Source organism: Dreissena polymorpha, chromosome 2 (assembly GCF_020536995.1).
Source record: "Dreissena polymorpha isolate Duluth1 chromosome 2, UMN_Dpol_1.0, whole genome shotgun sequence".
NCBI lineage: Eukaryota > Metazoa > Mollusca > Bivalvia > Myida > Dreissenidae > Dreissena > Dreissena polymorpha.
In genome coordinates, this window is record NC_068356.1 from 96439185 (window position 1) to 96459329 (window position 20145).

Sequence of the window (20145 nt, forward strand, 5' to 3'; positions counted from 1 at the left end):
AATCACTAACCTATATTATTTTATATTAGAATTTCGAATTTATTCTCTTGACGATTTTTTAACGCAACTTTTTCTTTGAAAACAAAACAAATACAATGTAATTCTTATGAAGTTGTTGCATGGCGGGTACCTCAGCTGAAAGTGTTTGATATTGTGCCGTATGTATTGTTAGAGGAATGTTGAACACATTTATGTCCTGATAGTGTTTGTGGAGTGGCATTGTTCCTTTAATAATGTATAACAAAACTTATATTGTTTTAAGACAATAAAATAAGAATGTACTTGTTATACATACTCAATAACATTTTGTGAATACATCGTATTATTGGATACTAAACATTTACAATCGCCTTAAATAATACAAAAAAAAGAAACATTTCATCATTTTGTCTAAATTCATTAATTTAATTTTTGCCAATTAAGTATTCGTACAAATATAATCCGAATTTAAAATGAAAAATGTTTTAGAATGTGTTTCATTTAAACAAAAATGTTGTTGACGCTGAACACATATATCATGGAATGAATAAAAACCATTAAGCAACGTGATTGATACTGTTGTGCGAACGTCGCTGACACCGAACAAATTATTGACCTGTGTAAGCTGATTCTTTCATACCAAAGACGCTTGTTGATGGTGTTCGCTTATCAATTATTAATGCAAGTTATCCGGTCTGTGTCACTCCAATAGAGCTTTTAATATGCTCTATGGATCGACGCCCGTTAGTTACTTTGTACTTTCACACGAGTTCTGTCCCTCAGGAATCATCCCGATCAAAACTACTTACGAACGCGTTTCCGACCAATACTTAAATATACAAGACATCGACAAATATGTACCGCTTGTTTCCGGTTACAAGGTGATACAAACACTTGGTGGTGAAATAGTTTATTAATATTAAGGTTGATACTACATGATTAAGTTGAAATTGTTATATTCAAAACATATATTAGACGTACAAAATTGATTTTAGTCCTCATTTTCCTTCAGTTTTCTTTATTGTACGTGCAGACAAATATAAGCAGCATTTGAAAATGAAATATCATCAATTCGACATGTTGAAAAAAGATGCAATACAGCGTACTCTTAAAACAAATCCAACCGCAATTGCAATTGTATTCACACTTTACTGTACGGTTACACAATTTTAAATTCCCAATTTATTAATAGCTTTTTTAATGATTCTTTGTTCTCAAATAGTAAAGTGTTTATTAGCAGAACGTTAACGGGCGCTATTTTTAGAATGAAAAGCTAATTAATGACAAGGTTACATACGAATTAAAAAAGTGAGATAAAACAATAAAAGCTTTAATTTTTATAATATGTGCTTGTGAACACACTTATCAATACTAGCATACAATGCTTATTGAGAAAAGTATGTTATAATCGTCTGGAGCCCACATGTCAGCATCGTCTTAGTTGTTTGTATATAGCCCAGATATCTTCTATTTCTTACCATTCAGTGCAGGGCTCCACTGGAGCAGTGACGCACTTTGACTCTACAAGGAGTCTTTGGACCTATGTAGAACCAGTAATTCGTGAATTTTGGAGATATCTCAAGAACGTTCCCACTGTGGGGATCAAACCCGTTACCTCCCGATCGCTAGGCGGACACCTTATCCAATACGCCACGGCGTTATGATAGTTGTTTGCGTTATTTGAACGAAACATTCGGCAATGTGTGCAAATATTAAACTCGGTTCTATAGGATTATTTAATATTCCTAATTGTTAAACGCTTATTAAAGGCGTTTTAAACTTCTCATCCTGAAACACTATTTAGCCTTCATGGGTGTACGTTAAACAATTAAATTAGTTCAGTAAGTTATTAAATCTAGTGTATTCCTCATTCAATTGGCATATACAAAATTCCTCTGAGCAATGTATATTTTTTTAATATGTCAGCAAGAAGCATGGACAGCAGCGTCAAAAAAAAAGCTTAAGTAAAACATTAGTAACCTTAAAGAAACTTAATTAAATGTTTTAGATAAGTTAAATCAGAGAGTCATAAAAACTTAATTTCGGGGTTAATTAAAAAATATCTGCAGTCAACACGTTTTTGTTATTCTATTTATGCTAGTATTATGTTTTGTTCTGTCATTTTTTTATGGAGAGAAAAAAGACAAAGGCGAAAAAGTCTCGTGAAACATGAGGCCGCGTTATGAAAACCAAATTATGTCCGCGTCTGATTTATTTTTTTCAACAAGTTTGAAAAAGAAAAGGAGCTGTAAATCCGTAAATGCACGCATTTAATACATTTTGAAGATCAATCTCAGACAGTAAAAAACATTGACAAAAAACGCAGTCCTTACATGTAGTAATGTGAAATAAATCCATTCGGAGTTGTGATTGATGAAAATCAAATTATAAGACTAGAAATGGCGCGACAGAGGCCGACGCGCATCCCGACGCCGCATGTCTGACCCAGGGGCGCCCCAAGGTTGGTAATGAGGCCATGCATAGTTGACTGTATTGTCATAAGAGATGTTCAGTATCATTTTGAAGTAATTCGGTGTACAAATCAAGACGTTAATGTAAAATAACCTAACACAATGAGTGAAAATCTCTGACCCGGCCCCACTCCAACCCCCATAACTTTTTGACCCATGGGTCAGATCAAAATTCCAAATAGTAAACTGTCGCACATTTTCTCATAGCTACCATGTGTGTAAGTTTCAAGGTTCTAGTGCTAATAGTGTTAGAGGAAATAGTGGACAGGACGGACGAACGGCGGAGATAACCATATAATAGATTTCAAAATCTTAACGCGGACCCTAAATTCATGGTCAAGGTCAAATGGTTCAAAATTGTATGCGTATGGAAAGCTCTTGTCCAGATACACATGCGTATCAAACATGAAAGCAATATCTGAACGGACACAGACGGTATGAGCTTGTTTGAATCGCGGTCGCAGATTTCGAAACCTGAACGCGGATCCCAAGTTCAAAAATGTCATGCGCATGGAAAGGTGTTGTCCAGATACACATGCGTATCAATTATGAAAGCAAATTCTGAAGGGACACAGTAGGTAGGAGCCTTTTTCGAATCGCGGTCGCAATTTTGAAACCTGAACAGTTCAAGGCCAAGGTCACAGGGATCAAAACTGTCATGCGCATGGAAAGTTGTTGTCTAGATACACATGCATACCAAATATGAAATCAATACCTGAAGGGACACAGTAGTTATGAGCCTTTTTCGAATCACGTTCGCAGAAAAATCTCTGACCTGGCCCCACCCCAACACCCATAACTTTTCACCCAGGGGTCACATCAAAATTCCAAATAGTGCACCGTCGCACATATGCTCAAAGCTACCATGTATGTAAGTTTCAAGGTCCTAGTGCTAAAAGTGTATGAGGAGATAGTGACTAGGACGGACGGACGGCGGAGATAACCACATAATCCCCACTTTTTCTCCAAAAAGCGTGGATATAAAAATCGTGATACCAGTAAAATGGTGCAATCGTTTTGTTCACTATGTGTTAATCTGCCCCTACATTTTTGTAACGATAAGCATTGCTTTAAGCATTGCTTTCTATTTAGATCATTTTGAAAGCAGTACAAACTGAAACACTGCGGGCAGGGCATTTTACATCATAAGATGAAAACGAAGGAATTCCCGCCTTAGAAATTAATCTCATACAATTTTAGCACTCGTTTTGATCGACTTAATACGTTACAAGAATCGGAAAATGTTAACCTTTTATTTTCATTTAACTTGAGCATTCGTTTACAGTGATAGCATAAGTATCGTAACTGACAACGATGCTGTAACAGCCTTTTCACTGTAAGTGCTTTCATCTCACCCGGGAAAAATATGAACGCGATAATGATGCTGCCAGTGAGTGTTTTCTTCCTTTGTTGAACAAATGGGCCTTTACTCACAAAAACGCCTTCGGAAATGTCGAACGTTAGATGTAGATTAACCATTCAAAACAAACGAGACTGTATCTTAGATGTGAAGGTTAGAATAATTCTATTAATGTTCAACACACCTTCCAATTTTGGGAGATATCACACATGCATAAACGTGTAGTTAGATTAAGCAATGTGATTCAAACCAGCGTACGGTTCAAGATGTTTAAATAAGGCAAACGGTAAACACACAATTAAATTAAAGTTTTTTAAAGTCTATAAAGTATGACGTTTTTTAAATGTGCAATTATTTAAAAAAAAATATATATAATATAAGTCGCGTTCTGATAAAACTGGGATTAATGCATGTGCGTAAAGTGTCGTGCCAGATTAGCCTGTGCAGTCCGCACAGGCTTATCTGGGACTACACTTTCCGCCTTAACAAGATTTTCGGTAAGAAGGGACTTCTTTTAAACGAAAAATACCATAGAAGCGGAAAGTATCGTCCCTAATTAGCCTGTGCGGATTGCACAGGCTAATCTGGGACGAAACTTTACGCACATGCATTTAGCCCAATTTTCTCAGAACAAGACACATATCTATGCGGTTCCTCAGTTATAGCAAGTGACCGATTCCACTACCGACTAGTCACAGGTCAGAAGTGCACGACAAATCAATACATTAATTGATAACACTGTTACGCTGCTTTGGAACGGAGGAAAATTATAGTACTTAATTATTAAGAGTTATATTATATTTACACAAAATCATAAGAAACTGCACTCATACACAATTATCTTTTTTATGTTCATGATTTAACGTTTTTTTTCTGTTAAATGTCATTTGCAAACTCATATTTTAATATTGAAATAAACAAACACTGATACAGCTTGCGAAAAACGTGAAGACATTTTTCGAAAACCATGCTTACTTTATTATCAATGTTTATGTAGACACTCATCAATTTTAAACAGTTACGTAACAATTAACCTGTTAAATCTTGAACTGAAACAAGTGCAGCTTTTTCCATTGAAATACCATGTAAGGCATTTCGTATAAACAAAGTGTAAGGTAACGTTTTGTTCATAAGCAACAGTCCTCTAAAATGTAATCAAAAGCTTACGCAATGTCAATTGACGCAATATATCAGGTTTGCTTAGCATTCAACAGCTTGAATCCAGCCTTCTTGCCAATCTGCAATGTTTATGGGAAGTGTGTGGGTCAATTAGCAAACGTGCATCCGAGTGTTTATGTCATGGATAACAGAAGTGTTGGGGATAAATACAGACTTTCTGACTCTTTTCTGAATGAACAACATACACATCCGAACAAACTCAGGTACCGACCTATCAATAACTGACACTAACTTGTTTACGGTAATTCTTAAAAATTCCAGTTTATTTGGCCACTTCAACTTGATTCATTGGAAACAAACGCTTCTTAATAAGTTGAGTTTGTTTCTTAATATGTATTAATACATTATTCTTTGAAAGGTTTTCAGAAAAAATGTACTTTTTGTAAATTGGTATATCAGTGTTAACTCTTGAACACATATTTTATCCCATTTTCAACGCGACATTGACGGTATAACACCTTATGGAATATACTAGCCTGTATTCAACCTTGTGGGATATACCTGTCGCGTGCACGGACAACTTTTTACTTTACCACTGAATGATTTTTCATAATTAATAAAATCGAGAAAACTTTAGCTTCAAAATTATACGACCTTCAACCTTTAAATCTAGTCATATGACATAATTTTTTCGCCATCCGTATAATGAATCAGCTGATTGATGGCGTCATAAAATAAAACTTATTGCGTCGTTTTCATAAAAAAAAATTGACGATTTATTATAAACGCGACTTATTTAACATGTACATGTACTGTATATCGACATGCGGTATTTGAATTGTCAATTTATCACATTTTCCTTATTTCGTGTAATGTGAATTGTTTATAATCCATGCATATACTTTTGAAATTTAAGAATGTACAACAAGCCATACAAATATCGCACAATTCATAAATAATCTGCAATATTTGCTATCCGATTTAATTCACGTTAAGCATAAAGCTGTGTAAAGTATAAGATGGTAAAAATAGCACCACACTGGAATTCGGAACGTCCCATTTTGTACACATATATTATCCACTGATTTATCTGTTGTGTAATGGAATGTTTTCCATTCTTTGTTTATTTATATATTAAATTATTTTATTGTACAATAAGGGCATTTACCATAGACAAATAACATTGTGCAAGTTTAAACATAATTATGTTTGTATGCAGAAATCTGCAAATGCAACCGAGTTTACCAACGGCTATTATTTGATAAACTGCTCCGGTTCATTTTAACAGCAGTAATGTACATTGAGTACATGACGTAGCGTGTGACGAAGAAGAAAGTTTATAGAGTTCATAAATTCATTTGAAAATAGTGATAGGATGGCATAAGGGTCTTTTTTTAACTATGCTAAAATAATTATTAAAGACCCTAGATGCAAAATCGCCAATTATTGAGTTAAATGGATTATTAGATGGACTTTAAAGGATAATTAAAGGTAAGATACTAGTTCGAACGTGTTTTGGTTTTTTGTTTGTACTTTTGTCGTTCCCTGACCCTGTTCTCGGGGAAATGATTTTAACATGGGCGCCATTGATGCATTGGATCACACACGGCATACCCATAACATTATATAAAAAACACGTTCTGCGCGTCCTCAAATTCGTCGTCCGAAGTCGGAAAACGTATTGCCCTGCATATTTAGTCAGATTAAGTGTCAGTCGCTGCAATTGTCTGTTTACTCGTCGATAGTGTAAATGTAGAATTTATGTTGACATCGACATCATTTTGTCAGGAGCAATCGCCGCCATATTGGATTTTGATCATTTTCTTTCGAAAATAAAATGAATTATAGTAAAGTAAAATCTTCTTTTCGCGGTCGTAATGTGTTACAATTCGCATGCTGCGTAAAATTGAATCGAGGCATATGGTGATATTTTTACTACTTTTACAGTTTGGGTGTGAATTTTTTAAAGACTATTTTGCGTATCAGAACAAAAACATTTATATCACTACGCATGGTTACATTCGTTAGATTTTAAGCGATTTTAAAGAATGAATTAAAATTATTGTTAGGCTAAGGTTATTATAACGTTGAAAAAATCAAATGGGATAAATAGAATACTAGGATTAGCGTTGAATACAGAGAAGTTTATGTTGCTCGGCTCGAACACCGAAAGCGCTCGCCAAGGCTCGCGCTCCCGGCGTTCTAAGCCTCGCAACATAAACTTCTCTGTATTCAACGCTAACCTAGTATTCTCTATTAATTTCATGGATTTAAGATGGTTCTTTTTTCAAATATTTTAGTGTGCATGTGCATTTGTTGTCACAACATGTGAATTATAACAAATGTTATAATATTTAGATAGAAAATAGATATATTAGAAAAAAATGGTTTAAAAATATTTAGCATTTATACTGCAATTTTGTATGTTAATATGTATATACATAATTATAATGTAAATAAAGGTACTATCTTGCATTAATTAAAAGTTTTTTTCCAACCAGCTTTTTAAATTATTTTACATCAATTAACGGATTATGCGAATGGCACAAAACTAATACATATCAACTTAACATAAGCGTATCATCAGATGCGTCTGACGTTCACACGAGAGATGAATATTCAATATGGATAAACTGATATCAGTAAAGGGCGTCCGTGATGAATTACTATATTTAAGCTGTCCATGTTGAATGTCATGCCAGGGTTAGTTAATCAACTCAAGTGTCATTAAATGTTTGCATTTTGGTAGAAATATATATTATATCTTAGTAAAGGCAACTATGCATACTATATTAGTGTACTTCATATATGCTAATTACTATATCAAATTCAATTTTACTTGAATTAAAAGTTAATTAAAATAATGGTCACCTAACAGATAGCAAAAGTAATGAGAGCAATATATGTTCCATTTCCATAGCATTTTACATAAAAGTATATAACATTTTGACGAATAACACCTCAGAAGGAATTCCTAGGTCAAGTTCAAAACAGTCTCACAATCTCCGTTGAAACATACAGCAAATGATGTGGATTCAATAAAAATTGGAATGTACGTGGTAATTGATCAAGGTGTGTGTATGTTATTATGTAAAACGTTAGAATCTTATTGGTGAATAAAGTACTTGGTAGAGACCTCGTAAGAATTGAGACGCAATGTATTCTAACGTGTGTATGTATTGTCGTGTTCTATGTAATGTGTTCTGCCGTGTTCTGACATTCTATAAACGATATTGAAAATCCATGTAAACAAACCAATAAATTGTTAAATAAAACAATCACACTGTAACAATGTAGTGACACAATGTTCTTTACAAAAATGATTGATTGTTTTATATTCAATTAATCGGAATGACAGACAAAAAGTGTAATATTTCTTAATAGAATAAACCAAATAACCCTTTATTTGACAGGACGGACGCATTCCTCAATATCAGTTCAATATCAAAGTACTCAAAGTACTGGTGGGGCGATTTTGCTCCAATTTTGTGGTCGTTAAACACTATACACCGTCATGCCAACCAATCACCTTGTTTTAGAAAACAGATGGAAGTAAGGAAGGGTGACAGGCTTTCAAAATTTAATTTATATGTAAATGCTGCTTTTAAAAACAAATCGTTGTCGTACTTGCCAATTGATAGCTAAACTGGGAAGATATAATACACTTACCCAGTTCCAAACTTGACATAGATTTGATAAAGACAAGCATTGCAGTTATTTCTAATTATTACAGTAATGTTTATGGATGGTTCTTGCCTAAGTACATGGGCCTCGGTGTGTGTCAAAGTATTAATAAATCCATTCAGTATCAAGTAAGATACGGCAAATGTTTGTTTTTGAGCAATTGGATACTAAAGGTCAACGTCAACCAGGGTTCAAGGTAAACATAGTCAACCCAGTTCCAAACTTGGCATACATTTGATAAAGACAAGCATTGCAGTAATTTCTACTTAGTACAGTAAGGTTTCTTGATCGTTCTTGCCTAAGTACACGGGCCTCCGTGTGTGTCAAAGTATACAGTTAATCCAGTCAGTATCAAGTAAGATACAGAAAATGTTAGTTTTTGAGCAATTGGATACTAAAGGTCATTGTCAACCAGGGGTCAAGCTAAAAAAGTCAACAGAAAGGTCTTGTCCAAAAAGGTGCTCTGTCCAATAATTAATTAAATCCATTCAATAATGTGGAAAAAATATCACCCTATGTGGTACTCGAACCCACGACCGGTGTTTAACGGTATCGCAGTCTACCGGCTGAGCTAGCTGGGCGGACACATTCATCTCCGCAAAATGTATTATTTAAAAAAGCAAACAATTTTCGACAGCCTTGAAATCTTCTGATTGATCAATGTTTGTAACGGAAAATACCGATGTACTTCGTCACAGTGTTTTTTGTGGCTCATTAATACTAATACTATGCGATCGGAGCTATTCTGTTTGCGAATGCAGTATCTGGAGATGCATAGCGGTTGGTTGCAGTAACGGACTTCTTTCTTCAGTATACGTATATTATGTTACCTATGGGGCGAATTGCAGAAGGCAATCGTCCCAAAAACGAAAACAGTCGTACAAACTACTCAGTAATTTTTGAATGGGAGGATGTCGTTTATTTCCTTTATACAAACTGTGCAGCCTTTCTGCAATGCATTTTTCGGACTATTTGATGGGGTATTTCGCAAAATTTGCACGATATTTCATTAACATTTAGATGCGCAAAAAATTACTTAGTGTAACATGAAGTTATACAAATCTTAAATGAACCAAACTGTATTGACGTTCACGGCAATAAAACATAACATTTTATCATTGAATTGTCATTACTTTGGAAGAAAATGATCCTTCAACAATCAAAACATGTACGGAATTTTTAATAGTATATATTTTACTGTGATTTGGAAATAACCAGTTCATTTTCTGTTATTTTTATTAAACACGTATGAATAACATTCCGTTTGATAGATGTAGTGTTAGTAAGTTTATTTTGTAAATCCACTTTAAACTGGCTTTAAGGAATGTAAACATCATAGTAGTATAAGTATCGTTTTTTGGAACTGGTCCCTGCCATAAATCAAAGACATTATTATGTAATTAAGTGTCATCCTTTCTGGGGACGCTAAAGTTAAACTTTGTTTATAGTTTATATTTTATTCATACTCGTATTGAAACAAATACAAGTAATACAATCATTACCTGCAAGCATACTTTCAATGGTTCCGTTCACTTAATTAAAACATATCTAAAATGAGCAAAAATGGTCAGAACCATAGTTCTACCTGAGCTCTATCTTAAAGTGTCATATAAAACACTTGAATCACGTCGGCTAAAAACTTAGGCATAACAGATATTTAAAAAGTCTTTGAAGACTTTGAAGTGGAAATTGGTTTCAAAAGACTGTTCACAGACAAAACAAAGCAAATGAAAAAAAAAGATAATTAAATTGTTCAGTTCTATTATTTACCTGAAAGGTTGAATGCTCGTTACAGAAATGTGTAATTAGCCGTAGATACTCGAAGAAAAAATAATTGTTGAACAATAATAATAATCTTAGGGGTTCAAAAAGGTGCGTTATTATTTGCTTTACCTAAATGAAGGCTCATTTCTATGTTGTACGTTTAATCAAAGTGACCAGCGTGTGATACAATAAGCAAAGGGAATGAGCAAAACAATAACAAATTCAAGACCTAACATTAATTGATAAATAAGTTTAGAATCATTTAATCCGTTTTTTTATCATTATTTCTTAGTCTTGTTTTGTAAATGCGCACAACTTAATGTGAAAATAAATGTAATAAAAATACTATAATAGAAGAAGTTTGTGTACGATTATGAGTTAAAGTTGTTGTCTACTTTTATATGCGATATTGAGCTTCGGATCCATAATAAAAAAAATCCCAACGAGTTATATATATAAAAAACACAGATTTGTTAAGAATTAATATATACAAATAAAACAAATATTCGCCGTAACATCTCTTATTATTACCGCAAATAGTGCAAATATACAAAAAAAAGCAAAGTAGTTTTACACCAAGTTTAACATGCATTAGTTTATTGAAAAACGAAATCTAAATATACGACATTTGTCAAGTGATACCATAAGAAACATCCATATATAAAGATTATCAGTTGCTAATGAAGTTTGTTTTATAGTTCAGTTGAAAAAAAAAACAGTTACGCAATGTGCCAAAACCAGACATGAAGCATTCACTTGCATGAAGCATTCATATAAACGTATCATTTCTGGTGGGTCCATCAACATAAATGATACAAGTTAATGCTTAATTGTCTTAGCCAGTGGATCATTTGTATTGTGCGTTGATATTAGTAGAGTACATTGCCTGGTAAGAGAAATCTTTGATAATGGTAAAACAAGTAATAGAAGAGGTGTTAATAGGCGAATAGGTTTCTCTGACATCGAAGACGTATTACTCGAATAATAAATAATGACAAGGGAACATTTAACCTAACTGTGTATATCTTTACAAGATCTTCTTTCTTTTCAAATAAAATATTTATTTGATTCGATTTTCATTTCGCTGACTAGTCTATTTTGCAAAATTGTCCGATTCGACGTTAAGTTTATACACATGTATTGTTGTTGGATTAATTGCTACGAAAATACCCCCAATATCAGCGTGTTGTATTACGCCTCATTACATAAACATCAGGACTGCCACTATAACCTGCCACATAAAGAGGTTTTCAAGGCAGCTATTATATTGGGTTACACAATTAGGAAACAGAAACATACACTAAATTCCATTGCACAACTCATAGGACAATTATATCTTGAATACAAGATAAACCAGTTTAAGCTTTTTAGTTTTATGTTTTTCAACCTGTCTGGTTTTGGAGCAATGGCCTTTTTACTTGTATTTGTTTGGAACTGTGGTAACTTAACCATCAATTATATAGTTTGATTATAATATTCTGATTAAATTTAAACGACAGTAATGCTTTGCAGCATGAATGGGCAATATATCCATTTATTTATTTCATTCATAACAATTTGTTGTTTAAATTGTTTCCTTATACGATGATGTTTAGATTTAAGTTAAGCAGAATGAATAAAACGTGTTTAATAATCATGTTGATCATTCAATCGTAGCTATATCATAGATCTCTAAGATTTCTCCGTATTATTTTAGAAATACACTTATTAAAGGTTATGTCGTCAAGTGATGTGTGCACATGTTATATATGTGGGTACATCTGCACGGAAACTTGAAGTAAACAAACTAAACGTTCAGATATAATGACATGTATGTGGTAATGTTGGAACATATCCATTTATCTTACTGAATATTGTTACGGTCTTCCAGAAACGCCATGTTCTTGTTCTTGAACCTGATACCCACGGAATTTCATGACTTTCCGATGTTTTCAAGGTCACGCAAAATGACGTTAATATTGTTGTATCGCCGCATTCACAGCTAAAAGAACATGCACAACAACGCAGATACAAGAGCATGAAACGAAGAGACAAACACGAACGCTTATGACTTACAACACAGATGGTCAGGCAGATTGCCTTCGTAACAGCAGCAGACTTTGGCATTGTTTCATTCGTATAATACATTTGTTAACGTAAGATTAATAATGTTAATAAAATGTTTGATTTTATTCGAACATGTGTATTCCTAATACCAAATTTATTTGAAAATGTGTTCAAGTGTTTAAAAGTATAATATAATAATATAATAATGGGGTTCAATTCAAATGCTTTTTATGGTAGGACTTGTTTTATTAAATATAATAAACGACTCTCATGGAGCTAAATTTACCAAATTAATTATTTACATATGCCAGTATAAATCGAATTTAAAAGTCTGAAATTGGCATTATCATCTGTGCAAATACGATTATTGCGTATCATGCGTCTGTCGAGTGCAGAAACATTCCCAAATGAAGTCATGCAAGTGTGTTGATGTGTTTGCTCATTCATTAACCTTAAATTTTAATACTGTTAAACCAATATATACATTGTGAATACCTTTCATTTATGATATTTATAATATGGTACACGGTAAATTACTTGAGGCACTAAACATAAACTGTTGAAACAGTGTGTGAACGGAACAAGGCAGAATCTTGGTTTATTTTGGAAATAAATGCCTCCGGAAATGTCACATGGTCTCCACAAATTAATATATTCTAATGTATCACATAACTATATAACTTTGTACATTCATCTTTTCGACTAGTAAGTAATAAAATCAATGCAAGTTTTGCATTCATATAAATGTTTAACTGTCATAGATTGCATATAACAATTTCTCTGATATAAACAGCTATTTTCGGATTGTTATTCATGTTTGTCAGCAAAAAATCTATAAAAAAAAATAAGAGGATAAGTCTTCCAAAGAGATCTTTTTAATTTAGGCATTCAAAGCCTCATGAAAGTAACATTCTATTACCGATTTATTTCATACATCAATAAAAATAGACACATCCTCTGGTGACATGAAATGTATAACTTTGACTATTTCTGTTTCTTGTTTCTTCGTGCGAATTTATATTGCCTTTGCGGAATTCAACAAGATCAAGCAAGTAACAAGAGGCAAAAAATAAGAAAATTATTGTAATGAATTATAGATACATCATTTGACAGAAGTGATTTAATTGGACTAGCCGAAACGGTACTCTCATTTTCCATTCAATAATTTTAGTGTCCAAGACCAACAAGACAACAAAGTGAATCGCAATCAGGTTCACCCATACATATTTGTGTTTAATTGTGCCTTATATGTACATTTTTCCTGCAACGATTTACTTTCGGCGTCCAGTGTGACTCGAATCAAGTTCGTACAATACTTACGCTATAAGGTTCTGATGCTTTACCACACACATTTTCCTCTAGTTTACGAATATATAATCACGATAATAGCGAATAACTGACATATTATATGTTATAATATCAATATGGATGCATCGAGCTGAGCATTTGTAAACAAACGCTTTTTGCTTTGAAAAACACATAATTATAAGACAATCATTATTATGTTTTTTGTGGCGGTGAACCCAGATTTATTCAGAGCAATGTTTGATGTTGTGATGTATGTTCTGCCAGAAAATGGGTACAAATATTGAACAGATAATGTTTCAAGGGTTGCACTGATCCTTTGTATGATCGCAACATCCATTTATTTCTTTTGGTCAATAAAATAAGCTGTTACTCGTTACACACAGTACATTTTACTTGTGAATAAGTTATGTTATTAGCAACTTAACTTTTTAAATAAAATTGTAAATAGTCTCAAATAATACCACATAGTTATGATTAAAATTAACAATTATTAGCAACTTAACTTTTTAAATAAAATTGTAAATAGTCTCAAATAATACCACATAGTTATGATTAAAATTAAATTTTATCATTTCAATATCGTGTTCAAGTAAATTAATAGAACTGTGCGTCCATATATTATGTGTACTATTATAAATGTAAACACTATTTAAAATACAACGTTAATGTTTGTTAGAGCCATTGTTTGAATAAGTAACCATTTAGCAATTATATTAAAACTGTTGTGTGGACGACGCGATTTCAAATCAAATCTTTGACCTGCGTGATGTAAGCTTATTCGTTCATTCAAAAGACGCTTGTTCGTGGTGTTAGCTTATCAATTATTAAGGGAAGCTATCCGATTTTGTCACTCCAATACAGCGTTTTCTGCGTTTTATGGCTCAATGTCTGTTCAATACTTTATGTTTTAACACGAGTTATCTCCCTTTGGAATCCCGATGAAAAGTACTTACGAACGCGTTTCCGAATAATCCTTAACTATACAAGACATCCACACATATGTTGTTTTTGTTTTCCGATTACTTGGCGAAACACAAATTGCTGGTTGATTGGTGCATTAATAGTAAGTTTCATACTACACGATTTGTTAGAAATATTGAAAAGCAAATTTAAATTTATACTAGAAATATTGAAAACCATATTTAAATTCAAAAATCTTTTTAATTGGTCTTCGTACCACTTCATATAACTTGAATAAACATTTAAGAAGCATTCAAGATTAAATAAGATGAAATGGATAAGTGGACAAAAAAGTTTTAATTATAACTTATGCTCAATAGAACGCTACATTAAAATGTTAAATCCCCATTTATTAAAAACTTGATTTCATGATTGTTATTTCGCCAATTGATGCGTGTTTATTCTCATAACGTTACTGCATGCAGTTTCTTAAAAGTTTACAAATTAATTAATTGGACCCGTAACGTACGAGTTTAACTCAGTGGTAAAAAGAGTAATTGTATGCCCTGCATCTATAGTATGTGCTTGTCAAAACACTACATACTGCTACTGACAGACAATCGTAAGATCTTTGAGTCCGTCTGTCAGCATCGTTTTTGTTATTTGTATTTAGGCCATATATAATAGTGTTGTTTGTTTCATGATCATTACATGCTATTCGGAAATGTGTGGATCATTTTATTCGGTTCTATAGAAGAAGTGTTATATGGACCTATCATTTTATATTAACCGCTTAGTTTAAGCATCCTTAATCAAAAATCAAGCAACCATATTGAGGTTTAACAATGATAAAAATATATTATTTTAATTAGTTAGTTTTTTCTCTAAATTGACATGTTATCATTTCAATTTCGGTATAATTTTCCCCGCTGCATTACTGATTGAAATAATCTAAATTGACAATTGACGAAATACGTTTAAGTAATCAAAACAATATATACCTTTTAATAACATGTTGCTTTATCATTCATTAAAAGTAATAAAATAGGTATCAGAACTCAGAAACGAACATGTTTACTATAACGTCCTACTTCCTTGTAAGTGCTTTCATATCACCAAGAAAAAAAAAGATGATCGCGGTTATGGTCAGTGGGTGTATAATGTTTTCTTCCCTAGTATAACAAAAGGAACTTTACTAAAAAAAACGCCTTCAGAAATATCGAACTTCAGATGGATGGTTGGCATGTTTGTATTCTTGTTTAAACATAACATTACATTGGGAAGGATATCACTGTCTTAAGTTTAATTTTAATGGCTAGCATATAATACAACGAGCATATCATGAGCAACGAAAAATAATACATTGTTCGCATTGTATGTTATTTAAGAAATATTAAAGTACGTAAGTCTAATAGCGCCCTTTATTCAATAAAAAATCCGTAAAGGTCATGACTTAGACGGTGAATCGATTCGTCACCAAAATACGAATATTTCTTAATAAAGTCATAGGAATCATTCCTCGAAAAGTTCATGTAAATAAGATCAAAATGTCCCGTGAAAATGAACAAATATGCAAAAAGACAAACAATCATTGAGATCATATATCATCGATTCTAACACGATACAAGAAGATGTGCTCTGGACGACATGTTCATTGTTTATCAAGTCGAAAATGCAAATATTGTACCGAAACATGTAGATTTAAATGTTATAGCCGAATGTCTGTGTGATGTTGATATAGATCATTGTTGTTGACCGGCAAATAACAGGTTGCAGGATCACGTGACGTTTTGTGGGTTCCACCTTTTAACTTTATTCGATTTAGTGGACGTTAAGTGATTCTTCATTTCAAATAACTTTTTTTAACACATTTTTATAACAATTTCAACTAGTGCATATAAGACAGAGTTTTATGCTGTTTATGGCAATGTGAAATACATCAGAATTACTTTATTATATAAGCATGTGTTCTTGTTAAAATGTCCTTGTTTACTGCATTCATTGTACACAATAAAGTTTCACGCAACGTGAAATTTTGTCACCGATTTTAGACGTATTTAAGGATTTCATCTTATACCTTAAGATATCGCCAAAAACTGCTTGAAAAACTGTTTTTATGCTCTATATATTTTTGGAAACGTATTTCAATAACTTCGATATTTGCAAAAATTTCTTAACAATGTGATTACACTCTGTTCAGTTCGTGTGTAAATCCCTGAAAACACCGTTGATTCTGCACCCTGAATTAGCATACTAGCGGGTATAGTGCCTATGCATTAGAAGTCAGAATGTAAATAAAAACACGATTAAGGTCTCACCATCGACAAAAAAACTACGAAGAATATCATTGTTTTACAACACGAAACATTTATCTGATCAAAAAAGTTGTGTTCATTGCAAGAAACATAATTTAATAAAATTTCATGCATGTCTGTGTAGATTGCAAAAGCATGTTCTAAAACCGTTTAAAGAAATTGTCAAATTTTCGTGTTTTGCAAATATTGGATAAAAACCGTTAAAGACTTTCCCATAATAACAATTAGCCTATCCAAGGCTTTAAAAAAAATAATTATTAGGCATCCATATTTTGTATTACTTATAGCGCTTAAATCGTGTTAAAACTATAATTGGCCAACTTGTTTTGTGAATAAAACGTGCATTCTGGTACATTGTAAAAATGCGTTACCTTTCTTTTAGATCGCAACTGGTGTAGGTCACGAGTTCGATCCTTGTTACCGGGAGACGTGCGTTTCCATAGCAATATTCCGACAATGGAGTATGTGACGGACAGTGTCAGTAATGGAATCATGTAGGTAATCACAAAAATAAAGATCGTGAATGTCTTTCTTTGGTCTTCATTTGACCATCTCTCTTGACAAGTTTGACTCCCGTCGGGTTTGTCGTGAGCGCGCCCGACGTGGAACTGCACAGACGACAATACGGTGGCGGCTGCCCAAATGCCGACGAGGACGTATTTTGCCCGTTTCTTCGTCAGGCGTGACCGTAGCGGAAACATAACAGCCGAAAACCTGTCTACGCCGATGGCCATATTCGTGAACACGCTTCCGGAAACGGAGAGCATTTGTACGAATAAAACTATGGTGCACATGGGTTTAGAAAATATCCAGTCGTTGAGCACTGTGAACACAAACGTGAAGGGCATACACATAACAGCCATGAGCAGGTCTGACACTGCTAGATTTATCAAGAAAGGCCGAAGGTCAGTTCGAGATCTTCTTCCGCGCGCGAATACTAAGATAACAAAGAAATTACCCACAACAGACAATATTGTCGTAAACGTGTACAGAAATATAAGACCCGCCGTGGATTCGTTGGATAATAGTTGCGCGTTGGTCAAGTTATCATACTGAGTTGAGTTGGACTCGTTGACAGGCTCAGTATGTGATGACGTCCCAACAAATGACGTCAAGTTAGGGTCTTGGAACTTTATCATTTCTGTTACGTTGAAATACGAGCATGCGTACTCACTGCACGGCATTTTGTATCGGTATTTTAGATAAAAATAATTCCATTACATCGCGATACATCCATCAGCATTTAAAGATATTTCTTATGTTATTTCATTAGGTAGTAGGTTGGCAACACAATTTAAACAAAAATACGAATTTATATTTCACTTCAAAATCAAGCATGCTCCAAACAATATTGTGTTTTGTACTGTGTATTTTTAATTAACACAAACGCATCATGTTGATAATATATTCCATTTTTCAATAAATTATGTTACGTTTTCATTTGTTTTTATAAGACCGCTTCGTGACTGTTATTACAACACAAATCATTAATCATCTATTAATCAGTAATGTATCCGGTATTTATCCGCGCTCAGATCAGTTCAAATGTTTGATCACTAAATAGCAGTCACTTAACGCTTCTAGTACCACCGCGCGTATGCAGGAACTTCTGTTTGCTTCTCTGCCAGATAAATTCCAATCCTCTGCTACGCGATGCTATTGGAAATCAACACGGTGCGCCCGTGCTGACTCTTTTTGCTCCTGAACGTTTTACGAACCTTTCTTATTAACAAATGGAATTTAATTCATTTCGTATTCATTTTGCTGTATATTATCTCTACTGACCGCTTGCTTGATAGATTGCTTGATAGATTGCTTGATAGATTGATTGTGTTTTTTTAACCTTCATTCATGAAGGTTTACCCTGCTTGCTTGGACGCTTACATACAATCTATAGCTTTACTGACCATTTCTGTAAAATATCAATTTCACCCTCAATATACCCCATGTATGTAACTTAGCTCCCTATTAAATGATTGCATATGTAAGGTTATGTTGTACAATTTCACCCTCAATTTACCCCATGTATGTAACTAAGCTCCCTGTTTAATGATTGCAAATGTAAGGTTATGTTGTACATTTTGTATCGTTGTGGCAATATGTCACTTACCCTTATGAAATACCCTGTGGTGAAAATCCTTATTTTTTAAATGCAAACGGCTGTTGATATATGTATTCCTGGATGAAGTATATTCTATGACATTCTTGTAAGGTCTTAGATAGATAATAACGAATTTCTAAGTGTGATAAGCCTCTAGTACACGAATCATGCTGTCGTGTGGTATTGTATACATTCTTAAAATGTTCTTAAAAATATTTTCTCTCTACGGTACAGTATTTACTTTGCCATATAAGCTAAAACATATTATATATCACTTGAAATGTTAAAGTTATACTTTTTTTCTTACAAAATATGTATTTTTCTGATGAAACATATTAATAAAACTTTTTCCAAATATATACGGTGAACATGAGCAAGAACTAACATATACATATACGTACATATGCAATATTAGATGGTAAGCTGGTAATACATACGGAATATAACGCTAGTCAATTGTTCCTGGAGTTCGTATTCAGTCGAGTGGCTTGTGTGATGACGTATCACACGAAAGGCGGAGCCTCGAGTGTGATGCGAAATAGCACAAGGTACGAGACTGAATACAAACTCTTGGAACAATTGGCTAACGTAATATTCCTTTTATTATATACAAAAACTAACGAAAACAGTTAACAATTGTATTTTTGCTTAAACAAAACTGACAAAACAATGACTTAAACGGTAAGCAATAGTTTATTTAAGACGCGTATGAATACAGTTTATGTAAATCACCGTCTAAATAATTGAACCGGGAAAACACAGGATTCCGCACGCTAACCTTAATAAAATCGTTAATCCAATGTATATGGCAATTAAGTTGACAACTTTCATCCGATGTTTATAACAAAAGCGTTGACACGATATGCACTTCCACTTCTGTTCTTCCATGTCTTTATCGAAACTAACATATAGTTTAAACCACACTATTTAATTGTTTTCCTATCGAAATTTACATTTATGCATGAAAAACACACACTCCGAAAAACGTTCTGTATTCGTTCGTTTTTAACTAATAGTTTACTGTTAAAAAACACCACGTCCGATATGTCCTTAATTTCCAAAAACACTAAATAAAACTATTGTGTTTCGTCACAGAAA

At 33.3% G+C, this 20145-nt stretch overlaps 1 protein-coding gene across 1 annotated transcript in view; it reads right to left on the reverse strand.

The window, feature by feature from the left end:
• The window catches only part of LOC127870368 (prolactin-releasing peptide receptor-like), a 31405-nt gene extending 12888 nt beyond the window's left edge, over positions 1-18517 (reverse strand). Inside the window, exon 1 of the mRNA XM_052412989.1 lies at positions 17318-18517. Coding sequence (XP_052268949.1) covers positions 17318-18130 — 813 coding nt within the window. The 5' untranslated portion in view covers positions 18131-18517. The remainder of the gene's footprint in view (positions 1-17317) is intronic.
• Between the last annotated feature and the right edge of the window lie 1628 nt (positions 18518-20145).